This window comes from Festucalex cinctus, chromosome 5 (assembly GCF_051991245.1).
Source record: "Festucalex cinctus isolate MCC-2025b chromosome 5, RoL_Fcin_1.0, whole genome shotgun sequence".
Classification (NCBI taxonomy): domain Eukaryota; kingdom Metazoa; phylum Chordata; class Actinopteri; order Syngnathiformes; family Syngnathidae; genus Festucalex; species Festucalex cinctus.
Window position 1 is genome coordinate 15611021 of NC_135415.1, and position 27540 is coordinate 15638560.

At 40.2% G+C, this 27540-nt stretch overlaps 1 protein-coding gene across 3 annotated transcripts in view; it reads right to left on the reverse strand.

Annotated features, from left to right (window-relative positions):
* gas1a (growth arrest-specific 1a) overlaps positions 1-27540 on the reverse strand; it is an 89412-nt gene that overhangs the window by 18305 nt on the left and 43567 nt on the right. The window contains exon 3 of one of the 3 annotated variants that reach the window (XR_013283752.1): positions 3220-3342. Coding sequence is in view for 1 of the 3 variants with exons in the window: in XM_077522984.1 (XP_077379110.1) it covers positions 18698-19489 (792 nt within the window). In the remaining 2 variants the exon portion in view is untranslated. Of the gene's footprint in view, positions 1-3219; positions 3343-12381; positions 12522-18074; positions 20023-27540 lie in introns of those variants that run through there. The other 2 variants (XR_013283753.1, XM_077522984.1) reach the window with 2 other exon arrangements.

A 27540-nucleotide genomic window follows, 5' to 3' on the forward strand; every position in this document is an offset into this window, starting at 1 on the left:
GGCTCAGTTGACTGACCAAACCCAGAAAACAGGTGAGCCATGACTGGTCATTAGCTACTTCCTCAGCACAGGTGATGTCATCATCAGTCCACACCAAGTAGAAAAATAACTTTTTAAAAAGTACTAATTGTACATGAAAAATAAGGAAGTTATAAAATTCATTCTGGACAAAATATGAACTTTTCACTGATTAAAATTGTTCAATGAGTCAAATATCCCTTTAAAGTGTAAACCCTAACTCTAAGTAAAACGTTTAGTTGCATATTTCCATTAAAAATTGATGTTTAACTCTGACCGCCAAAAACGTTTAATGACGTATGCTAAAATCCTAATGAATGCAGCCATAAACGTTAATTGACGTTTACTAATTTTTTTTTTTTTTCTCAATGGGCAGTGCAACGTCTTGTCATTGGGGTTGTGAAATCCCAAAACAGCCACTAACTATGGCCAGCAGATGGCAGCATCGTATTTTTTCAATGGGCTCACGGTTTATGAAATTACAATGAAACATGACAAATCTGATGAAATCGAACGTTTTCAAGGATGACGTGAATGAACAAAGCCTATGTCACATTAAATCTAATTCACACAGCGTCAATAAACAAAAATATATATATATATATTGTCAAAGTCACTGTTGTGCAAAAAATGTATCTTTTCACAAAAAGCTTGTTTTCTCAATTTTTTTTTCTATTTTCGCTTATGTCACTGAAATTACCTATTTTCGAATGGTGATTACTAAAGAACGGAATAAGGTAGAAACACTTCTTTTGTGTTTATGTAGTCGTAGTGCACAATATTTTGTTGAAAGATGAGTGAAAATGCTCGAAATCGGCTGGCATTGTTCGGGTTGTTTTTTGCATAATGTTTGGCAGTCAAAGAGTTAAACATCACTTTGGCTGAATATTGAATCAACACGAGAATTGCACGCTGTAATATTCCGATATATCACAACATAAATTTTTTTGACACCCCTAATAATGAGCAACCCAGTAAAATTGATTTGGGATTCACTGGTTGAATGGTGGCCGAGTGGTTAGTAAGCTCGCCTCCCAGTTCTGAGGACTCGGGTTCGAGTCCAGGTTCCGGCCTTCCTGGGTGGAGTTTGCATGTTCTCCCCGTGCCCGCGTGGGTCTTCTCCGGGTACTCCGGTCTCCTCCCACATTCCAAAGACATGCATGGCAGGTTAATTGGGCGCGCCGAATTGTCCCTAGGTGTGCTTGTGAGTGTGGATTGTTGTTTGTATCTGTGTGCCCTGCAGTTGGCTGGCAACCAGTTCAGGGTGTACCCCGCCTACTGCCCAAAGCCGGCTGAGAGAGGCTCCATCATCCCCCGTGAACCTTGTGAGGAGTAAGCGGTTCAGAAAATGGATGGATGGATGGTTGAATGGTAAGCGAATATGCAAATGTGGATCTGGTGTACGAATCAAGACAGTAACCATTAGAAACATTCTTAAGGAGGCATCAATTATTTGTCGTTTTTTTGTTTTGTTTTTTATATATATATCGTGATGAGTTGAATGTATTTTATGTTGATTTCTTCATGGTGTAAGAGTAACTGCGAAGACATCGCATTTCATTTTTTCCCCCGTCAAATCTCATTTCCAGGGTCTTTAACATGTAACGGAGTGCTGCGATGCGATCTGTTCCACAGAGACAAGAAGGCCACCTGTTGAAGGGGCCCGCCGAGAGGGCGGCCGGCCAAATATCCAGCAACATGTCTCATTCTCTGATTAACATTCCTAGGCCGGGACTCATTGAGCAAATCTGTCAGCAGGTGGACGGAGGGCAAGCAGGAGGCTCGATGGCACAATAATTGGAAGAGAATTCTGACTGTGTCCTTCATCGCCGCTCATAATGAAACAGGTGAACAACCTGAGAGTTTACCTCGCCTGCTGTATAAGTGAGAGAGCGACATTGGACAAAAAGCTCCGCTGGTAGTGCTGGTTCCTTGGCAAAAAGAAGAGGTTTTTGTTTTAAAAGAGTGAAAAAAAAAAAAAAAAGAGGGCTTTTTTCCCCCCTTGCACAAGGACTCTGAGTTCAGAAATCCTGTGAAAGCAACAGCTGTTGTTTCCTTCTCTCCAAACAAAGGCCAAGGACCCTCTGGAAGCTGATACTCCGCCGAGGGGCGCTTGTAAAACGAGCCGGGCCGCGGAGGAATGAGACAGTTCTTCAATTTGTCGCCTCGGGCGCAGATAGTCTGACGAGAAGAAGCCCTTTTGAGCTTCGCGCAAAGAAAAGACGAGACCTGACAATCGGAGCGCGGCCGTGAATGCCTCGGGTGAGGCGTTGTGCCACCCAAATGGACGACAAAGACGTCCTTTTTGGGTTTTGTCGACACTTCTTGAGCGATGAGGGAAGTCGTAGATCTTCTCCCCAGGCAGTGCCACTTGCATTTAAAAAACATAAACCCTACATTAAGTGTTTGGTTTTGAAAATCCGCCACTGATTTCCTGCCCCATAAATCCTCGTGTCGTGAAAAAACACACGCACACACTCACAGGAGAGTATTGAGTGCAACAATTCCCAACAACGCTGACCTGACTGATGCTGATTGTTCAGTAGAACGAGTGAAACGGTTTGTTTTATAGCATGAATGATGTTGTCCCTTTGCCTGCTGCCACGGGAGCAGCTGTAGGTTCACACACGCGTCAAACTGTTTACATCCATTGCACAACAAATGCACTTTGAGCCTTTGTGGTTCACTATCTCGGTTTAGTCAAAAAGACAACCTGGTTCTTTGCGGCGTTTCTCGGAATTATACAACACTAAATTAGGTTTTGGATTATGCTCATCAAGGACAAACATTTCAAGTGGAAGTCAACCATCACCATTTCTTGACAATAAGTTATTGTGCATAGAAAATGTAAAAAAAAATAAATAAATAAAAGGGATTGACTTCCTCTTTAACTGATGAGTATAGAGCATTCCTTTTACATAAAACAAGTACAATTACATGTGTTTAAAACAAGCACACAGATTAGCCTCAAGTCAACTAGCTTAAAGCTAATGCTAACCCATAACAGGAAATGCATTCATGAACCTTAATATAGGCTACCACTATATAAATAAAGTTGAGCTGAGACAACTATGTACATCTTCATCAATCTGTCCATCCATTTTCTGTAAAACATTAAGTCATGTAAAGGTAATGCCCCCTCATAGGAAGTTTTCAAAACACAATCAAAACCAACTTTGTTGATATTGATAATACACTCACCTTTTTCCGTGTTGAGTCCGTGAATGGAGGTTGGGTATCTGAGGAGAAACAGCTGCTTCCAGAGGTGCTCCACTGCTAACCCTGAACTGTCAGGCTGGCTGATCCACTACAGGCGCTTCAGTCCTGCAAAGAATTGCTGATCTAGTTTCATCCAGAACAATCCATTTAAAAGTTGCCTACATGTTATTGTACATATACACATTGTTCAAAGTTTGTCACCCAGTAGGTCGTGACGTTATCAAATAATAACTTCCAGGACAGGAATGCCCCATAGTATTTCAGTACAACATGCTGCTAGCCAATAAAACGTTTTAGGCAACGTTTTATTTGGTAACTAATATTTTGGTTGACTAATGCTATGTAGGCCTACAGTATATTTCTATTCATAATTTTGACCCTTCTTGGTTGGTGTTGTTGAAGCTATTTCTGACCAGAAATAGGTCTAACTGGGCTACAGACGCTTAGCTTGGCTTAGCTTAGCTAAACTATGCACACTAGTGTAGCTAAGCTAAACTAGGCTAACTATCTAAAGCATGTGGCGTCAAACTATCAACAAGAAATCAATTTCATACAGTATTTCCTAACATGTCAAAATATTCATTTGTTTTTTGTCATTCTTTTCTAATCCCGTAAACAGGGAGGGCGGGAACACAACAAGCAATTTTCAGTTGTTTGAGACTCGACACCATGTGTGCTAGCCTCTCTTCCACAGATACCAAAAATAAATAAATAAAATATCACTCCCTCTTTCATCGTAGATCTTACATCTGTTCACTTTCTCTCATGTATGTCCTGCATTACCCAGAGACACAAATGGACCGACTTAAACTTATTTGTTCTCTGTTTCTTATTGAAGTCTTCACCAAAAATATGTGTCAACTTTTCTGTACTATGAGGGATAGTTAGGACAAAGGATGAAAAATTAACACAATATTTTTTTTTTCTTAATGGCGAAAACGTTATACGAGACCAAAATCGTAATCATATGAGAATAAAGTCACATTTGTTTGAGGTAAAAGCCCTTTTTCAGATCAAAGGTTTAATATTACAATAGCAAAGTTGGAAGTTGTATATTTTCTAGATAAAAAAAAATGCATATTTTTTGGAATAAAGGCAGGATATTACGAGCATGAAATGAAATACTATTTTGGTGTCAGTCAGATTTTTTTCTGCACTTGATTATTAACTTTCCAAGTTGCATTTTTTTTCTCCAAAGCATTTGTGTAACATGACTTATTTTCTCGTAATATTGCAACATTAATCTAAAAAAATTAATTAAAAATGTTTACCAAATATAAAACTTTATTTGCATTATTGCAATTTTAGTCTTGAAAATAAACACATTTTTCCTTGAATGTGTACAAATTGTTTTCTCAAAGATGTATTACTTTTTCCTCAAAAACTATACTTTATTATCATAATATGACTTTAACCTCGTACTGTAATTTGCTCTCTTCGTTGTGACCCAAATAGTATTTCCTAAAGATTCACATACATAGGAGGGGAGGGTTTTTCTTACTGTTTTAGTCTCACATTTAAATCTAGCATTTTACACACAGCAATACTTTTTTGCAGACTGCGCGACTTGTGAAAATATTTGCCCATTTTAAACCTCAAAAGGAAATTTGATTCCCTGCTGTATATATATATGTGTTATTTTGTGACTGTGAAGACCCGCTTGCACAGCAGTGCTGTGACCTCAAATGGCTGCACTTCCTAATTTTAGATTCTGCATTAAATTCATCCAAAAAAAAAAAAAAGAAGTGACATGTGAAAACCTTGCTGCTCTGCTCCATTGTCAACGCAAGTACAAAGAGGGCTTTATTGATGACCCTGAATCAGTGGCCTTGCTCTGGGCTGCTTCACTAAACTGGACCATTGTGCGGCCTTTTTGCAGCCAAAAGTGGGGATTATTCATTATGTGCTTAGCTTCATGTCTGATGCATGTTTTTGTTTTGTTTTTTTGTGCCACTGAGACTCAGAATTTAGGAAACAAAAGACGCAGACCTTGGAATTGTACTTGCTGAGGACCTAAACAATTGTAGAGTGTGTTTTTTTTAGGGGCAAAAAGGTTATTTTGGGGAGCATGTGAGCCACGTAAAACTGCAAACGTGTCAGTTTACAAAAAACACACATTTCCCTTGGCCTGCTCAGACCTTAAACAGAGACGTCCTCCTTGCACTCAGAGGTGAAGTGCAGCCTGCCGGCGACCTTCGGCTGGGATGTGTTTGCTCTCAGGATTTCGCTTGAAGATGTTTACAAATGCCACCGCGGGAGAACACAACGGGAAAGAAAGTGACCTCGACCAGCCCAGTGAATGGACGCAAGCTTACAGAGATCAGGGGCTAATCTGCTGAATACACAGATCGCTTACAATCACTTTCGCACACACTTTTTTTCATTCAACTTATTTTGGCAACTGAAATGCACAAACATGTCACCCTGCATCATTTGGACATTTGGCTTTGATTACGCATTTTATAACACTTAATGAATCTCACGTGTGTTTACGTCCTAAAAGTAGATTTTGTGGCTATAGTGACTTTTTAGTTGTCGTTCTAAAGTGAGTTGAACCACCATAGACAAATTCCTTGTATGTTTAAAAATAGCAGTGACCAACAACAGTAATTTAGTGACAACGGAAGCACTGTTAAAATGACATTAAGGAGTGAAAGACTGACAATGTCGGACGGGAAGCTCGGCCGCTGGCGAAAGTTGGCCTGGCAAAATTTGCTGTCACACCTAACTTTGGAAACAGAGCAATGAGCATGCCGCTTGTTGCCCAACATTAATTCTGCCTAGCAACAAGTAGAAAATGACACGTGAAGCAATTGGGCTGTTAGTGCATCTACTATATTGCTACAATTGTATTTCAGTGGTCAGTCATTACACTAAATCACACACTGTTTGTCGTTTGAGCGATTTAATATACAGTGATTGTCGATGGTTGAAAGCAAAGTACGCTAACCGCTAGGCTAAACAAACAAACAAACAAACAAACAAACAAAAAAACAAACAAAAAAACAGGTTGCCAACCTACCAGTCTAGGCACTCTTAAGGCATCAGGTGAGAGAGGTTCACGAAGGTACTGTCTAAAAACTAACAAAAACTGGACTAAAACTGAGACTAGATTTAACAATGGCGGATAAAATTAACACTAGGTTCAGTATAGAGTAGAAAAGCCACAAATCAAAACAAAATAAATAAGGGAACTCAACTTTTGAGTCCAAAGACAATGAGAACGTCTAGACTGAGGACTTCAGTACTGTGGGTTCTTGGTTTACGGATTTCCATCACTACGGTGGCAATGTAAAGCAAACTTGTATGCCGAAACGCGGAGTAATCTATTGCTAACACAATACCAACGTAAGAATTATTAGAACTATTTGTATGAAAAAAGTTACTAGGCCATAAATGTGAACCAATTAGTAATTGATTTTGGCTCCTTGTGCTTCATGACGACATATTCTTACGCTGTTGTGCAAACTAGCTCTTTGCGCATTATTCGTAACCTTGCAATGTCGTAATCATTTGTCTTAAAAACACTCGTACCTATAAATTGACTGGAAACGTTATGTGTAGCAGTAAATTTCCTTTGCAGGTGATTAACTTGTCCAATGGACAGCACATTGAAATTTAGTAAGGATGTTCTCAGTTAAGAGTTTTGTAGTTGCATAACTAGAGCTTGAAACCACTTTTCTGTTCGACCGAAGTCCAAGTGTTTGCCGATGTTCGTCTGTGTTTCCTTTCTGCGATCTTTTTATGATGTCCTGCTTTGTTTCCATGGTAATTTCTTTTGGCTGGACCAACACTGATAGAAGACATAGCTTTCTTCTTCTTTGGGGCCATGACGTGGAAAAAAAAAAAAAAAAAAAAAAAGAGGGCAAAAAAGCCAACGACACCCCCACAAGTGTACCAGCGCTAGCATTAGCGAAGGGCTAAATAGCGGACGAGGGGAAAACAATGCGGGCTATATGGCGGAACGAGGAGCCAAAATGGCAGACCAGGCATAATCATTGTATAGTCGAAACGCCTTAGGTCGAGTGCGCCTTAAGTCGAGGACTCCCTGTACTAATACCTCCGCAAGCTTTCACACAACACAGCCACTGTCGAGAAAACGCGGTTTCACGTGCGGTGTCAGGGAACAATACAGCATCGACCCAACAGATAAGATGTTATTAAACATTTCAAAAGGTACGGGAGTCCGAGGAACCCACGCACTCGCTCTTCCAAAGAGACTTAACTCAGCTGTGTGTTGGCATTCAAAGCGTCTTCTGTCCCACGCCTGCCTTTTCATTAATTACTTTGAAGGCTCCCGTTTGTGTTTGGCTTAACAAAAGCCGCCCGAGCTCACACAGCATAGCCAACATATTTATGACCTACAGTCTGTGCAAGAGGCCGGCCTGCGTGAGCCCACGCTCCTGCCCGCGCTGCGCTCACACTGGCAGGCAGCATAAAAGGAGGAAATGAATGTGTGAGGGATGAATGCGTGGCCCTGGGGGTCAGCTTAATGGAGTGAGACCCCGGCCCCTATTGACTTCCACAGCCAAACTATTAACTCCCTGCAACTCCCGAGCTACGGCCTCATTATTCATTTGGGGGTGAAAGCACATTTACATATTTAAGTTTGCGGAGTTGTTGGAGTGATGCTGTGACAGGACTGGTGCCAATGGAACTCTGAGAGGGATTCAATATCATCATCACACCAAATAGTTTCCGAACAACTCATTTGAATTTGGTGCAATTTATAGGAAAATTCCTACGACTCATTAGCTAAAATATAGACTGTGCAATATGTACACAGAAGTGGCAAAGGTACTCACAGTAAGTATTTAAGTAAAAGTACAGACACATGTCAAAAGCAGGGCTGGACTACCACAAAAAAAAAAGAAAAAAAAAAAAAGACCCTGGCATTTTGACTTATGCGCACCACCCCGGCCCGAATCCTGACCATACCTGTCTAACACATTGTTCTGCCTCTGATATTTTGACTGATGTTGGGCCAGTTTTCTGTCTGTATTCAGTCTCTAACAATAACTAAAAAGCACTGCATCGGCTCTAGAAGATGCCAACCCACCGGGCATTTGCCCTGTATGCCAGATGGCCAGCCCAGCACTGGTCAAAAGTACTTGGGTAAAAGAAGTACTGATTCAACTGATTCAAGTACCGCCTGAAATGTACGCAAGTACAAAAGTAAAAATCATTTACACTTTATCTTTATCGCCAACTACTGGCCTGGCATGCATATTACAGCGTTGTCAAGTCCATCCACTCGCATCTATTCCACTATGCTGCTGGGGGGGAAAAAACCCCCACAATAATAAACATCTCCTTCAATCAAATTTGTACATTATCTTTGCAGTGCAAAACTGGGCTCAGAATTTCATTAGATTGTGCTGGACCACCTAATTGTGGGGGTGAAGGAGAAGGGGGGAAAAAACATGTTGCTTTAAATCCCCCAACTTCCCCCTCCTCAAACTTCCATCTAATTGGACAAGTTTGTAAGCCTGAGGAGGAGGGCTGTCCTTACACTTTGTGGCCATATGAGGTAGATTAGCATATAAAGCAAATAAAGAATGTAGAGCTATCCATCCATCCGTCTATTTTCTATAGCACTTTGTCCTCATTAGAGTCGTGGGTGAGCTGGAGCCGATCCTGGCTGACTTGGGGCGAAAGGCGGCCCACGCCGTCAACTGGTCGCCAGTCAAAAATCGAGCACTTACAGACAAACAGCCATTGAAAAACATCAGTGTTAGCCAATGTTGATCTAATCAATGGAAAATATCAGCTTTACAGATTGGCAGAAAAACTATTGTCATTATATCACAGAATTTTAAGCAATCTTTTTTTTCTTTTTTTTTTTCAGTATAGAGGCAAGTCCGAATTTAGAGCTACACTCCGAGTGTCATACCACGTGTTGAAACATGCATTACTGAGATGTGCTGGAGAAAAAATGCTGAGTTGGTTAAAAGCAAGAACAAGATGCCGAGAAAGTCCCATAGTATGATAGCTGCTGTAATAGTCGAATGAATGGGGAGAATAAATGCTGATATATTGCTGACGTATATTTCTAATCAATGATTTACATGGTCTGCAAAAAAAAAAAAAAAAACATAACAAATTGCACCAAATGACCCGGAGATTGATGTTTAGTGACCACTGGCCCTCATTAATTCATTTGGGAAAAAAAAAAATCTTCTCTTAAGAGTTTATGAACTGGCAGAACTGGCTTGAGACACCAGTGACCAGACTTTTAAGTTTTTGGAGATATGAGTCATCAACTGCCCATTTTGCTTTACTGCTACTCCCAGTTGTAGTTTACAATCTAACTAAAACAACGGGAATTACACGTTGTGCATTTAAACAACCAAACGTTGCCTTAAGCACGACTTGCTAGCTTCATGCTAATTTAACAGAAAATGGCATTGCCACGCTAACTGTTAGCATATACAGTTGTGGGTTTAGAATCTTTTAAGCAACAGCTATTTCAACATCCCTACTAACACCAAACGTATAAAGAACATCAGTATTTGGTTATCTAAAGGTTAGTTAGAACCAAACAATGTGCTAGGAAAAAGAAAAAGTGAATGCAACTGTGGAATCCCCATGTCAATTTTAGTTTTAATCATCATAAAATCTAACTCTGATTTTTTTTCCTTCTGATTATTCCCAAGTGTAATATAACGCTACTCACAGGTATATTCTTAATCGTCACGAAAAATTACTATTACAGTGTAGAAGTCTTCTTCTTTGGTTGTGTCTGCATTATACTGCCTCCCAGTGGCCGAGGCAGGCACTCCAGCAGGAGCAGCACAATAAAATGCAGCATTTAAACAACTTTATCATTCTTTATATTCTATTTAATTGAGTCTATTATTGTTTTATTGTTAAGGCACAGTTTTATAATTTAAAATACAGGTGTTTTGAGTTGTTAATCAACACAACTTTACCACAATTGGAATGATTCAAAACAGGTTTGTTAAAACCGTAATGTGATATTCATACATATTTTAATGCTCTCTCAAGAGTTGTTAAGAAATTCCTTCCGTGGATGCGTGTCCATGCGCGTGAGAGTGGTAGGGTGTGCGTGTGTCATCAATAACAAGCAAGAGGGGTATGTTTCTTTAAGACAAGCCCATAAATGGTGGCCCGGTCAGCACCTCCTTCAGTTGGAATGAGCTGGCTGTGGTTCCAGTTTTCCTTGGCGGGTCAAGCCTGCCATTGAAGTGTGAATGGGCTGCCATGGCAGATTACACTGCACAGCTGTCCCCCTACCGTGGAAATTAAGTTATGCCCCGTGTCAGCAAGTTTTGTGTTTTCCTCTCTCTGCTCTTTCTCTCATCCCCGCACCCCCCACTGCCATTATCTCCTACCCCCCTCCACTCGTATTCCTTGAAAAGTGGGGGCCTGTGGCAAAAGTGGTTAGGTTAGGCTAGGCTTTAGGCTGCCGGGGTTGGAGGAATAAAACACACCCCTTAATGCAATGCATAAGCATCAAGCTCCGGTGACATTTTTTTCCTTAGGTAATCAGAACGTTCTGTTGACTCGCACAAACAGACACAAAGTCAACGGCGGACTGTTTATGTGCATCTTGTTGGACTGCCGCTCGGCGTGTGGCCCCTTCCTCGTGTTTTGTTTATCTGCGGCTGGAGCTGTTTGCCTTGTGGTCAAAGTAAAAGGAAAACACTCAGGCTCCTCTAAAGTGACGTATGTGAACATGCTGGGAATGTCCCCCTGAACTCCTGAAGCCCCGCAAGCAATACAAAACCTCATTTACACTTGATAGGCAAATGTCTTGGAAGAGCATTTGAACAGTTTGAGGAGGTTTCTGTTCCAACATGATCTTCCAGTGCACAAAGGGAGGTCTAAAAAAATGCAAGTTTGGATGAGTTTGGTGCTGAAGAAGACCATCTGGGGTCAACTAGAAGAGTGCTGATATTGCTCATATTGACATTGCAGTATAGTAGAAAGCAATTTATTGATGTAGATGTTAAGAAGACCAGTTAAGAAAATGTACTGATTAAAAAAAAAAAAATCCTTAAAAAACATACTGAAGGCATATCCTATTTTAGCTACACATGCTTAAGCTACATGTTCAAAGTTGTTTTCAGAGCACCACTGATAATGAATATGAAAACAGAAATATGAAAATACAATTTGTGTTCTTAAAGAGACAGTGTATACTAATAGAATTAGGGCTGTCACTATCGAATCTTTTTAAAATTGATTCTGTACAAAATTTTACATTTTTATTATTAATATTTTTTAATTTTACATTTTTTGTTACTCCACAAAGGTTGAGTGGATATAACTACTAATTATTTATTATCTTTTGTGCATGAGCATTTTTATTAAACACCAACAAAATCCGAATACGCTAAACAGTTAGCAATCGCGATTAGCAAAGCGTGCTAGCGATTACTCTATATGGTAAACAAACACCAACCACCAGTTCACACATACAGTACATCATATCTACATTACATATTCAATAGTGTCTTCAAAGTCACTTACAGATAATATGGACAAACCAATGAAAAATAGTGCCAAGTATATACCCCTTTGTACAGTAGTTGTCAAAGTCTGTTAGTTCCAGAGATGATTGCTGTCATTTAGTGGCACAATCAACAGACAGACCGATACATGTACAAACTGTATTTCCGGCTTGTGCTGCTGTTACAGATCACGTAAATACAGTACAGTACCGACTAGGTCAGGCTAACAGACATACCTAAGTGGCGACCATGTTGGCAGGAGCGATATTCCCGTCAAAGGCAATGGAAAGTGTGGCCATTAGCTTAGCGTCAACGTAGGTACGCAGTTCAAAAGAAGCTTGTCGTATTGACCTATTTATATCTATGGCTGTTGTTTACTAGAGCATGTCTCTCGAACATGCTATGCTGTACAGTGTCGATTTTAGTGCAGTATACATTTGTTTTCATCAAGCCTTTTTCTATGATATCCAATTGAAAGGGAGTTGAAAAAAGGAAAACAAAAATACACCCCAAAAACTACAAGGACCATCTCCAGAAACAAGCAGCGTACTACCCTTTTTGCCCCCCCTTTTTGTCAGACACTCCACAGCCAGCGACATTTTTAAACAGGGAATATTCGAAATGGCTGCCACCGTCAGTCAGGTAGCAAAGCGTTCCTCCAAGTGACAGTGGGATTAGTGCTGCAGGTTTTGTCTCAGGACCCGAGGAGTGGGCCTGCAGCTTGGGTAACTGGATTACAGGCCTTTTGCTCATTTCAAAGGGTTGTGAACCCAGCAGTGGTCTTGCATGATGAAATCAAAGTGGCAGCTGAAATAGAAGGGAGAAAAACAACAAGGCTTGCTCGAAAGTCTTCCTGCAAAGCTGCTAATGAGAGCCAGGCAGGAACGATGGTCTTTCCCTGGTCCCCGTTCAGTCTTAACTCTGGCATAAGAGCGACTACTACTACTACTACTACAACCAAAAATCACAGGAAACAAGATGCACCCCTCAGTATAAATGCTCAACTATAGCAGGAAGCACACAGTGGGTCAAGTTGGAGCCCATTCCACCCTACACTGTGGTAACTTCAGGGGATTATTTCCAAATCCTTTCAAATGAACTTTCCATCTCAGTGCCGCCTCCCCCTCCTCCGTCGACATCTCAGCCATTCCAACTGTCCAACCTTTTCTACATCACTTTCTGCACGAATCTTCACGGAGCCACCACCCAAAAACATCGCCTGTGAGAAATAACGCCTCTGAGGACAAACACATTGGCGGACCTCCAATTTGTTGGGATTTTAGAAGAAAATTCTCATAGGACAAAAAAAAAATAATGAAAACAGAGTCACCAATATTTTCGAGAGCATCGGGTTACTTTTACTCAAGATTGGGTGAATATATTATGATCCAGCAGATTGGGTTAAAGATTCGTATTTTGGGTGGGCTGAAGCAGGTCAAAATTTTTGACAGTTTTGTTGTGTACTGATGTTGAATGAAATTGAAAATAAGAAAATAAAACGTTTCGAACAACAATCACGTAGTAAACATACTTTTTTTGTTTTTTGGCTTTAACGGGCCACAAAAAAAAAAGAAGAAAAAAAAGTGATGGGCCGTATTTGGCCCCTGAGCTTTGAGTTGGACATCGGTGACATGTTGCGTAACTTCCAGCATACTGTACATTCTTGTTCTTCCCTTCCCATGTTCTTGTCTTAATCCCACTTGTTGAAGCTGGACCTACCTTTTGAACGTGCTGCAGAGAGTTAATCCTTTTGCTGAAGTGAACACTCATGCAGAGATGGGGGACTTGAATCAAATGACTTCACACAAGTCAGACTTGAGCAACTTGTTCGCCAAAAAACTTGGGACAGACACGACTTGACTTTAAACTACGTGACTTGACTAGTCACCTGGTTTATAGTTGGAAATCTGCATTTTAACACCTCGAGGAAGGAAGGAAGGAAGGAAGGAAGGAAGGAAGGAAGGAAGGAAGGAATAAAGAAAGACGTGTCTGTTTGTTTTCATTCACACCAAATTAGCAACCCAGCTAGCATTACTGCGTACGTGCTGGTGTGAAGCATCAACAGTGATGGGAGCACCTCCACGATAATTAAATTTGAATTCAATTATCTGGTCAATGACGATGGCAAAATTATGTCAATGGTTTGCAACGCAGAATGAAAACACAACATCTTACTACATTCGTCACTACAAAACCCGCAAAGACAGGTAAGCTAACACACAGTTTAGCTAGCATGTTATCATTCAAAATATGACAAATTCCATTTGACCGTAATGGTAAATGGCCAATGGAGTGCATTATTATATCACTTTATCTACACAATATGTGCCAAAACGTGCCAATCCTCATATTCTCTTTTTTTTTTTGTGAAAACATATTGGTTTTACTTTTTTAGTTTAAAATAACTTACTTTAACCTCAAGCCTTGGGACTTGGTTGAGACTTGAGGTTATGGACTCGAGACTTGCACATTATGACTCACTCTCACCTCTGGCTCTTGTGACATCATTCTTGATCATTCAATAATTTGCATTTTTTTTCCCACCAACTGCAATTCAACTTCCATATTTGACTTTATACGTTCAGCTGACCTTCCAATAAAGATTAATGAGTATGGAAAAACTGACACATGAGGACTGCAGTCGAGAAGCTCTTGACCTTTTGATGGATTATAGGAGAGTACTACTAAAACTAAATACGCAAGCTACACTGTGGACGCAGGAATCATTTTAAGAGAACAAACTGGAACACTTTGGAGTTTTGGGGAGGGGCAAAAGCTCCTGCTGAGATCACATTCCATGTCAGTTTTTCATTTACCTCAACAAGGGGGGAAAAAAACGTCACCCCAAACAGATGCCAAGACTTAAGTGAAAACACTGCAAGGAAAAGTGGGGCTAAGGTTAAACATTCCATGTGGTAGAGTATCCCTATGAGTAATAAAGTCGTCGTAATTATTTTTGCCTTGTCCTCGGGCTAACTTATTGAGCCGGCATCCAAACGAAAACATGAATTTTAGCTCCGACTTGCTCGGCAAAATGGTCGCGGGGATTATTGGAGTTCTTTATTAGAAGCAGGCCGCATGCGGCTTCCAACCGCAGCATCGGCGGCGAGAGACCACTGCGGTTTTGTAAACGTTGTCCTTCAATGGTTGCGCTTGGAGGTGAGTTTGCGCGAGGACATCCGAATGGGGCGGGGGTGAAGTTCGGGTCATTTTGGTTGGGAGGCCGAGAGAGCGAAAAAGCTGATGTCATTTTTTTTTTTTTTTTTAAGATGGAAACGCAAAACTTCACAACATACAGTGGATGGGAGCCTCCTTGAAATGTTATTGCAAAAATGTGCACACCCTCCTACAACCGGAATGTGACTGTGTTCAGAATGAACAAACCACTCGTGTTAAATGGTAGTCAGCGAACACCTGACACGTTTCAAAGTACTTCTGAATCAACAAATATCTGGAACGCTACTAGAACATTTGAAATTTTAATTGGTGTTCACTAGAGTCACTTTGAATGGTGAATTATGTGTGCTCACTTCCATTTAACCCAGTCCTTCTCAAACTGGGGGGCGATGCCAGGAAAAGCGGCTGTGACCCCAGGGAATATGCATTTTTGTTTGTTTATGTTCTTTTAAATAAAGTGCAATTGCACATCCACTACAGTAGGTGGCAATGGTGCTCTCGCAAGGAGTATTAGCTCCTCTGCAGAGGCGTACAAATGAAATTTATACTATTTAGAGAGTTTAGGCGCAAAATATTTTCTTCCTTCTGGGGGGCAGGGGACATATCAAAAACTAATTGATAAACACTGATTTTAACAGATACAGCTAATGCTTGAAATAGATTATATCGGCCGGCATTGTAGATTATCTGAAATCTTTCCAATTTATTTTAAAATGATTTTTCTCTTTACATAGGGGTGGTGGTGGGGGGTTTAGTGCCCCATGGGTGTTATTTTTACAGTTTACAAAATACTATTGCCTACTAAAATTGGACGCGTCTCACTGTAACTCCCAAATGGAAATTGAAATGTTTGCGAAACCTCTAAAATTAAAAAAACAACAACACAACTCTCCAGAAAAAAATTATTATCTTAGTCCAAATGGTGTAATAAACACCTTAAGTGTAACTCAGTCCAACTTCTGGACTTAACTACAAGTTCATTTCCATTTTCATGACGAGAACCAAAGCAGTTTTTTGAGATTTTTCCCTTTTGCACATTCATCCATTTACATTATTATGTGCATGCTGTGCTTTTTCTTTTTTCTTTTTCTGTAAGTGTCGAATCTGCTTGTGTGAGTGTGAGAGGCAAAAGAAAGACGAAGAGGAGGAGGAGAATGGAGGAGGAGGGGAGGACATGCTGGGCTCCTGAGCCTTTCTCCTGCTGGAACACTGCACGGCGGACTGCACGCTGATACTGCTCGATGCTGGGGAAACTTTTTTGCGAGGGGACTTTTTGAGGGACGCAACATTGGCGTCCATTAAAGACCACATTGGCGACAAAAACAGGCTTTTACACTTAGGTTTTTTTTTTGTTGCGCCGTCACATGGAGGCAAAAGCAGCAATTACTCATGGAAAAGATCATTTCACAAAAGCATCTCTTTGCCAGGATTTGGAGGAGCCGGGAACCCGGCGGCGGCTGAGGCAAGATCGTTCCCACATGCTTCCCTGCCGCTCGCCTCTCCAGAGGTGTCAAGCCGGCCTGAAAGAATGAAGTGCCTCGCCATTGTCCCGCTCAACTATTATGTGCTTAACATTACCATCACAAAGATGCCACTCGACTTCTCCTCCATCCATTCAGCTAGAGGGTCCTCTAGCACCCCACCTCCTTCGAAATAAAACATTTTTCCGCAGATCATTGACCGAGGACGTCAACAAACAGTTGTCGACATGCATTATAGCTGCATATAAACGCTCAACAAGTGCATGTTTCATATGATTAGTGAAGGAAGAAGTGATTTCAAATTGGGAGAAGGAAACTTCACACTGTAGATCAAAGGTCATCAACTTCTATGAAACTGAAAACTACTTTTTGCTAACTGATTATTGCACATTTTTCATTTTCAAACAATACACTCAAAACTACCTTTATATTTTATTCTCAACTTTTTTTTTTAATGTATTTCTCCTTCCACATTTTTCGACCGAATCGCACCATTCCCAATTCATCTTACTCTAAAAAAATATGCCATGTGGGCTTATATGTATCTTATTCCAAAAATGAACAGTTTTCCTGCAATTACGTATTTTTTGATCCAAAAAGACCGATTCTTTCTGATTAACATACCGGTATTCAACAAAAGAGACTGGCATCCTTCCCAATCCAAATTCAAAATGTTCATCTCATTCATGTCACCATGGGAACGATTTTCAACATTTCCACAATAATTACCAAAAATTACACATAAATAAGACAGTTTCATTTCCGACCATTCTATATTTTTCATTATCATTCAACGATAACATTTTTACTGTCACAATATCAGTAAAAAGTACCAATGTGCTTGTTAGGAATTGTCTTTTTTTTCATCCAAGTTATAATTAAAGTTTGAATAATGACTACTTGTGTTTTCTCATTTGCTGTGTTTTTGTTTCCCAAAAATGTTAAATAACGACTTATTATGTCAGAATTGCATGGCAGGCACCGTGGCGTACTCGTGGTTTGCCTCACAGTCAAAAGGATCCCGGTTCGGATCTCAGTCTTTATGGTTTAAATTTTCATGTTCTCCCTGTGAGTTTTCTTTATCTACAAGTGCGAATACGAGTGTGAATGTTTTTCTTCTATATATTTATGTTTCATGTAACATTGCATCACTGATACTGTAATGGTAGTGCAATGTTTCACTGTGATCCCAGTGTAGCTTTCATTCACACTCTGGCGGTGTGAATGCTTGCCTGTCTTTACCTGTCCTGTGATTGGCTGTCAACCAGTCCAGGGTGTACCCCCGCCTCTCGGCCAAAATCAGCTGGGTTAGGATCAAGGTCAGCCGTGACCCTGCTGAGGACAAGCGCTACAGAGACATGGATGGATGGAATTCCATACATGGATTACAGTTGCTCAGTTCCTGACTTTTCTTGTGAAATCGTCAAACATATACTGTAAATTTTCCCAAAACTAATACCAGAGTGCAGTAGAGGGACACGGGAGTGTTTTGTTGATTTATGGTGACAGTTGCGTTTGACAACAGCCGGCTAAATCGAGACATAGTGGGTCATTAGGCTATCTCGCAACATAAAAGGAGGGTCTATAACAGTGAATGGTCACATCCATTGATGACGTTCTCCTGCATTTAGTTCAAACTTTTACGGAAATAGCGTATACCAAAGTGTTAAACCACTCTACAAAAACAAGTCACAGTCAAGGATGATGTATTCAAGTTTTCCTTTATGCCTTTTATAAAAGTATGTCATTAAGGCAACCATACAGTGGATTTAGACATTTCTTTCTATAGGCTACACACAGTCAATAAATCAGCACATAGCCTGCACCATAGAGGATTCTCAAATCTATATCAGCTATACACATGTATACAATGTACAAGAGAATACAGACGATAATAACTTCCCTTTAAAGCTGGAATTCTCAGTCTTTTATTCACACGATGAACATTTGGATGTGACTAGTTGGCATGTAATAAATTATTTCCTCTTTAACCCTTCTATGTACATTTTTTTTTTTTTAGATTCCAGCATTAAATACTTGTAAATCAGATGCCCCAAAAAGGCAACAGTCAGTCATATAAAAATAGCTTCTTTTTTTTTTAAGAAGAAAAAAAAATGAAAAAGTTTGGCAGTGCACAGCATTATATGGATTTAAACACTGCTGCTGGACTCTGTGTAAAAAAAATAAGAACAGTCTCACGTGTGAGTCCAGCCTGTGGTGAGTGTGAGCTACAAAAGTATCCCTCTGGTGCCATTTGCATAGAAAATAGAATCCACTAAAGTCTGCATACAAAAGGTCCATGCAGTCCTCCCCTCCGGCTGATGATCAAAAGAGGGGCGTGAGGGCCAAAATGGAAGCCAGCAGCAGGCTCCGAACACAGCGGACGTCCACTCGAGAGGCTCCACTCTCCGCCTCGAGCCTGTAGTCCGAGTCGGCGTAGTCCTCGTCGTCCTCCGCGTCGTAGCCGTCGTGGGAGACGCCGCTGCTCTCCTCCGGCTCCGGTGCGTCGAAGCAGCCTTGTCTCATCCTGCTCTTAACAACCTCGCAGATGGTCCTTTCGTCGCCGTCGCACATGCAAGTGTCCAGCTGCTGGCCCTTGGGGATTTTGCGCATTTTGTCGATCACTTTGCGGCACGCGTCGGTGCACACGGAACTGCTGAAAAGATGGCCGCAATGTTTCATATAGTCGCTCATGGTGGAGCTGCACTGCTGGTCCCTCTGGCACTGGACCCGGGCGGCCGTGCAGCCCGAGCTGGTAGTCCGGGGTAAGCAGGGCTCGATGGCCCGCTTGGTGCGCGTGCAGAAGGCGTCGTGGCCGCAGCTGCAGTCCTCCAGCGCGGGTCCGTTCCGGGTCAAATTGAGCTGCACCAGAGACGAGATGCAATGGCTGGGGCACTTCTTCCTCTCCCCGTTCAAAACGGGCGCGCAGGCGCGCAGGTAGTGTTCGTACGCGTAATTGCACTCGCGCTCCGCTTGGCAGCTGAGGATGGCCTGCCAGCATACGAGTCTGCGGCCGTGGGTGGGCGAAGCGGCGGACAACGTCGCGAGCAAAAGCACGCACGTTAGTGGGCCGAGCGAGCAGCGGAGGCTCGGTGCCAGCGCTCCGAAGGTGACCATGGTGGTTACCGTATCTGGTGGACGCGAAAACTCACAGCAGAGTCATAAGGCAAACTTGAACCCCACTTCCGAGCGAGAACGTTAATCCGAAAACGTGAGCCCGTTCAACAGGCTGCCGTGGAATCCCGGCGGCGTGGACACTCCGCGTGCCCATTTATCCAAAACACGAGACGCCCAAAGTAGTTTGCGGGACTTTTTAGTGGACAAATCATTCCATCTCAGCGCTCCATTGCACCCCCCTGCCCCACTTCCTCTCCACCACCTCCGCCCGGACCTCGGAGAACAACAACAAAAAGAACGATAAATCCCCCCCAAAAGTCCTCCAAGTGGACCGCGTCGGATCCTTTGAGAGTCCGTGCGCGCGCGGGAGTGCAAACAAACTTGTGCAAAGGAGGAGGAGAAAACAACAAGACTTATAGGTCGCAAAGTGGTCCAGCGCTCTCTCGCCTTTGGGCATTTTGTGTGCAAGTTCCCCGGCCCCTCTTCACTCGGGAGCCCGCAGCAGCTCATTGGTTGGCCCCCCCTTGTTGTGGCTTTGACGTGTGGAGGGCGGGAGTTCGGTTTAGGAGGAGGAGGAGGAAGGGGGAAGAAAACACAACTTCAGACTTGAGGTTACTTAGGCCTACTACTCTTTCAATTGATTGTCTGGACCAGCGTCTCCTTGCCAGAAAAGTTGATTCTATCCACATCACAATCTATCAACCACATTTGTGCGATATTTTGCTTTTCTAATCCTGCTCACTTGAACATTTACACTGTGCAATCAATACCTCTGCAATACTAGAACAGTTGAACGGCCGCACAAGTGCTGCACATAAAACGCCCTTTATGAATAATGAGACAATCATAGATCTATTTTTTTTTTTATATTCTTGCAGAAGCCTGAATGTTTTATGTTAAAACTGACTGCTATTTGATACTCCCCACTTCCATCGACCTTGTCCCAATTCTAGCTGAAGGTTCAGATAACGGATGGATGGAAAACAGGCCCAAAGCATGATGATGCCACCGCCACATTTCACTCTAGGTATGTTTTTCTTTTGGTTATCAGCAGTACTCTGCTTTGAGTTTCCATTTTATGTCATCTATCTATCTATTAGGGGTGTGAATTGCCTAGTACCTGACGATTCGATTCGTATCACGATTCACAGGTCACGATTCGATTCGATACCGATTAATCCCGATATGAATTTATAAGTCGATTGTTGCGATTTTTTTTCATTCAAATTTAGAAAATACTAATCAGTAAGCTTGTAGAGTGTAAGATTTATATGAAAATGTATTATTTATTTATCTGAAATTTCAGTCTTATAGAGGTTGTAATCTGTTTCATGTTTGAACAGCATTAAAATAAAATATTAAGGCTTAATGTTCCGTTCATATAACATTCTTCCATGCTCAAGGTGTGAATCCTAACCCGAAGTCAGACGTTTTGTTGAATATTTTTCCATTAAAAATGGAAGTTTAAAAATCGATTAACACACACACACACACACACACACACAAAAAAAAAGGCAATGATGATAAGACGTTGAATCGGTAAGACTACCGAATGAACAATTCTGAGCTCTTAAAAAAAAAAAAAAAAAAAAAAAACGATTTTTTTTTTATTGAATCGATTCGAGAATCGCGCGATGTAGTATCGCGATATATCGCCGAATCGATTTTTTTTAACACCCACTACTATCTATCTATCTATCTATCTAACCATCCATAGTGACATTTTAACAGGAATTTAAAAAAAAATGTATCCACAAATGTAATTACATATATTGATGCGTGAAAAATGCTTGTTAATATAGACACCTGGTAACTGCAATTCCGTTAGTCGTTTATACTCAGTAACAGTTAATTTTAGGGCTGGGTATTGCCTCCAACCTCACAATACGATACGTATCACGATACAGGGGTCAAGATACGATACGTATCGCGATACATGTTTCTCAATGCATGATCTTCAAGGCGATACGTATCCCGATATTTTACATTGATTTACTTGCATTTTATAATAACAGTCATATGTATACCTAAAGGATATGTTAATTATGGTGGATGTCAAAACTGTTTTTGTTAGTAGCTCTTCTGGTTTACCACCAAGCGGCATGCCTGGTCTAAATGTGTACGCAGAGCAAGGAGCAGTTTTCACAGACACACCGGGAAAATTTATTAATAGGCATGAGCCGATATGAGCAAAAATAAAGCATTAAGATTACAGATAAAAAATGTGCTTATTTGAAATATTTGGGGAAATAAAAGCACAATTTTTTTTCATGTTACACATTCCATTTGATTTTTTACACAAAATATAGGAAAATTGGTACATTAAGACACATGTGCCATGTTAAGTTTATAAGTAAATAAATGTTGATATTCTTCCTATGCTTTCATTTTTCTTAGCAAGACACAGTGTCCAATCACGGGTGAGCTATTTTTGCATTAATTGAAGGCAATTAATTTCAAAGACGCTGCTGCTTTTTATTTTTTAGGTACAATGCAAGCTGCAAAGGCAAACGTGAACTGCCTATTTAAACTTAACGAGCAATATCGATTCTGACGCCTGCGTATCGATACGTGTATTGAGGCTCGCAACGATATATTGCCGTATCGATTTTTTTTAGCACACCCCTAGTTAATTTGGCCTGATTCAAATTTAAAAACAAGAAATTAGCATCTCACCTCTTTGATCATCATATCAGAAACGGAAGCTTGAGGTGCATACATTTTGAATATTCAAAATTTCATCTAAATAAAAATGATGAAGATGCCCTCAAAGAGGACCCATAGAAAAATAAATATTTAAAAAGCAGGAGTGAAATTAATTGCCAGGTTTCTCAATAAAAATAACAAACACACTTTTAATCCAAAGGAGACTTATTTGACATGTATTTTTGTTTTCCTTTGACAAAAGGTCAATCAAACTTGAATACGATTTGCTTTCGAAACTGTCCTGACTTCACAGTCTCTCTCAATGACAAACGAGTGTGCGCTGTGTACGCATTGCGTGTGTGTCTATATGGGACGCGAGTAAAACGATAGCCCACATGTTGACACACGAGCCGGAGGAGGCCGCTTAGCTGCAGAGGCTTGATGTGGATGAGGGAATCGGGGAAGGAGAAGCGGCCGGGGCACAAAGCCTGTTTGTGTTTGGGATCTGTGGAATGTACCTTTAGGCCACGGCACCCGGCTTCCCGCTGCAAACAATGCACTCAATGTCAGTTACGGTTGGCTAGCGGAGACGCTGCTGGCGCTCCTCCAAGGTCCCAACTCGTCCAAAAATGATGGATACTGGCAACCCAATACCTCACCGGTCCCCTCTAGCACAAAGAACGGAACCTCGGGCAGCGTCGGAAGGAGATTTCCAAACATCAACACGGTCGCAGTTTCAAGTGCTTTTCAGGTGTAAGAGTCACCATTTTCAGTCCATCCGTTCATTTTTTGTTGTTTTTTAACAATCTAGATGGCTTTGTAAACAATGGTGAGAATTGATTTAAAGAGTTGGCAGCAAACATCGAAGAGAATTGCACCTTGTGTAGTTAAAACCATATAGCTTAGCTTTTTAATCCGCTAGCTAAAAGCTAACACAAGTGACAGTGCCCCCAGTGGTCAAGGTGGGAACAAACTGCTCAATTGTTTTTAAGTACAATAAGGGGAAGTCAACCTTATTCATTTCCTGACAATATGTCATATGTGACCTCACCAGTCTAACTAAACATGGCATTCTGATTTATATTACATTTGTGGAAAATGAGTTATGCAGCAAAATCCAGCTGTTTTTATCCATCTCACGGGGCGGCCATTTTGCCACTTGCTGTCGAGTGAAAATTACATCACGGTTGCTCAGGTCTCAGGTAACAACCAATCACAGTGCAGTTTCAGAAAACAGGTGAGCTGTGTTTGGTTGTTGCCTGAGCTCTGAGCAACTGTGATGTCATCTTCAGTCGAAGGCAAGTGGCAAAATGGCCACCCCCTGAGATGGGTAAAAACTGCTTTATTTTGGTTCTTAACTCATATTCCACTTACACAATATTAACCAGAATATTTTAGATTAATGGGGCTGCATTGAACATAATATTGTCAAGATGTTGTCTGTGGGTTGACTTCCCCTTTAAATTAAAACACACACACCTTGCAATATTTTTTGTGTTTCTGTGCACTGATTGGGCAACAGAACATTTGTGTAGCAAAGGAAACAATTTGGAGTCACACTCCCTTGTTGATTGGCGCTCCACTCACGCAGACAATATAACTATTAGTCCAATGTTTGTCAATAAAACACTCACTGGCAAGACCTTTCATCCTACCTTTGCTCACCATGCATACGACCACCCGCACTTTCTGTTCCGGCAATTTTGTTCCCAAAGTTCGCACAAATTTTTGTTAAATAAAATTCACCTCATTCAACCTCATTCACCCGAATGACAACATTTTTAGCAACTGTTATTAGACTGTTGCTAATATGTTAAGTAAATATGCAATGTGTATCACAAGGTATAGTTACACTGTTACAAATTTACAGCGGATTAAGCCCTTTATGTTATCTGAATATCAGCACACAGAACTGCTCTCTTTTACATTTTCTTAAGAAGATGTCACTTTTTTTTATTTATTTATTTTTTTAATTTTTTATTTTTTAAAAACAACACCGACGCAGCTAATTGACATTCCACCATATAGCCTATGGAGGACCAAAACTGCCAAAATTCAAAATAAATAAATGACTAAATAAATAAATAAACCAATGACTAAAAGTGAAAATAAAAAATATAATTCAAAAATTATATAAAAAAATAAATATAAATGGAAGTAAATGGAAGTAAAAAGAGCAATATATATATATATATATTTGTTTTTACATATATATATACAATATATATATATATATATATATATATATATATATATATATATATACATATATATATATATATACATATATACATATACATATATATATATATACACACATATACACATTATATATATATATATATATATATATATACATATACATATATATATACATATATATATATATATATATATATATACATATATATACATATATATATACACATATACACATATATATATATATATATATACACATATACATATATATATATATACACATATACATATATATATATATATATATATACACATATACACATATACATATATATATATATATATATATATATATATATATATATATATATATATATATATATATATATATATATATATATATATATACATATACATATACGTATACATATACAGTGATACCTCGGCTCACGAACTTAATTGGTTCCCAGAGAGTGTGTGTAAGCCGAAAAGTTCTTCTTCCGAACATTTATTTCCCATAAGAAACCATTAAAATGAGAATAATCCGTTCCCAGGTCCTTATAAAACATAATTTCTACTAAATAAGCCTTAAAACTACACAAAAATATACCTTATTTTATGTATAATAAATGTGCTATTGTATTGTAATTAAAGAAATAAATTGTACTGTATAATAAAGTCGTTTTATTTTACTTTGTAATGGTAGTTCTTAAGGATAGTAGCAATGGTAGACTTACTTCATTCGCGAGCGTTTCACCGCGTAGAGTGTTTATGGAACGGTTGTCGCTCATTCGCACTTTCGTGCTCACCGGAGCGGAGGAGGTGTGTCCCTTGGTGAACAAGGAAGTGGAGCACTTTAGCGAGTCAACAAAAATGTTTCACCTCTTTCCTGGGACTAAACAGCCGTGGCACGATTTTCTCCTTTTTTGAGGTACGTGATGGCACTTTCGCTTTTTTTAGTGGCGCGAACTCCATTGACTACAATGCAAACGCGCCGCCGAATCGCCGTCCCTCGCTGGTAAGCATTTGGCTTAACACTAGCCTGTGGTGGGGTCTATTTCGGTCCCATAATAGCAAAAGTACACTCAAAATGTCTATCAAACACAAACCGCGTCCGCACTAAAAGAAAGGGGGTGACGAACTGGGACGCCGTGAGCGTGCGTCAGCTTCTCGTGGCCGCCACCGTGGTGCTGTTCGACCGCGTGGTTTGGTTCGTCCGCCGAAAACTAGTTCGTCAGCAGAGACTAAATTCTCGCGAATTTAATGTTCGTGAGGCGAAAAGTTCGTGAGCTAAAGCGTTCGTCAGCCGAGGTATCACTGTACGTATATATATATATATATATATATATATATATATATATATATATATATATATGTATATATATATATATGTATATATACAGGGTGACCCAAAAAGATGCGCACCCAGATTTTATGTCTTTTCTGTTGCAGGACGTGAAAGGTGAACCTATGGATGATCATTTGCAGCTATAGTTGCCCTGAAAATGTCTTGGACAAATCAGCAGAAGATATTCTCCCTGGAGACCTATTTTGCGACAAAATCATACCAGAGTGTACAGATTGAGTTTGGAAAGCGTTTCCATTGTCGCAACTTTCCAAGATTCACACCTTGAGCATGGAAGAATGTTATATGAACGGAACATTAAGCCTTAATATTTTATTTTAATGCTGTTCAAACATGAAACAGATTACAACCTCTATAAGACTGAAATTTCAGATAAATAAATAATACATTTTCATATAAATCTTACACTCTACAAGCTTACTGATTAGTATTTTCTAAATTTGAATGAAAAAAATCGCAACAATCGACTTATAAATTCGTATCGGGATTAATCGGTATCGAATCGAATCGTGACCTGTGAATCGTGATACGAATCGAATCGTCAGGTACTAGGCAATTCACACCCCTAATATATATATATATATATATATATATATATATATATATATATATATATATATATATATATATATATATATATGTATATATATATATATATGTATATGTATGAGAGATGATGGAATCTTCCAATACTTTGGTCCTTGCCAACATCTGTATGATTAAAACAGATGTGCTGCATTGAGAATTGAGCGGACTCGGGAAAATCAAAGTATTTGCTAGAAATCCAATTATGGAGCAGGTATAGTTACAATTCGAAGTCGTTATAGCTATTTCTGAAATATGATATATTTAATTAATGTTAATGTTTGGAGACCTTTCAGGTGTCATCATTGCTTTCAAATAAGAAAACGTGAGCGTTTGATTTCAAGGGCTGCCCGTGTCGTGAGGAGCTTATCAGCTATCGGATAGCGGCGTCCCGTCACCATGCGGAAATATCCAAATACAGGAAATGACTTTGGAGGAACTATCCATTCAAATTGCTTCCTCTGAGGGATTTCAAAGCAGCGATAATGGCAAGTGATAAGTCACTTGGAACAGAACCAAGCGAGATTAAGCATTCATTTCCTTCCTCATGTCTGCCTGTTAATTTGCCCTCCGCGTGTTCCGTCCTCTTCCGGAGATTTCTTCTGATCTGTTGGGCTTGCAACTGCACAACGACGCGTACGAGATTAAAAGTTTCGATGTGGTGGATGACACCACACTGGACTTTTGCATGCAGCAAACCTGGCAGCTGTGATTATTTCCTAAGTTTAATACAAACCTAAAATGCAAAGTGTCCCTTTTTCATAATCCGTACAAAATGAGGTTAGTGTTAAATGAAGTGTTCTAAGCACTATGTGTGTGTGTGTGTGGGGGGGTTCTTTAATCAGTATGATTAAAGTCATCCATCATGTCAAATGGGCACCAGTCCTGCTGACCCTTATTAATACAGTCCATTGAACATTGTTGCACACGAATACCTTTCAAGACTGTCCCGAAACAACACACGCTTTTTGGGTGCTTTGCGAACGCACACTTCCAACGCAGCCAGGATTCACAACGAAAATAAAAGCTCATTAAAATAAATGGCCTGTATGTGAGCGCCAAGTCAAACAGACCGTAAGTGAGAAACCACCAAGCCACTCCTATCATCTGGAGTCCAAATGAAAAATGGGAAGACACTTAAAAGCCTTTCCGCTCCAAGTTTCAATAACGAGAGCCATGAGGTCAAATGAGCGATTCATCAAAGTGGAACGTCAATGCTTGATCAGGGAAGTGATTGAAGCAAATTCCAAAA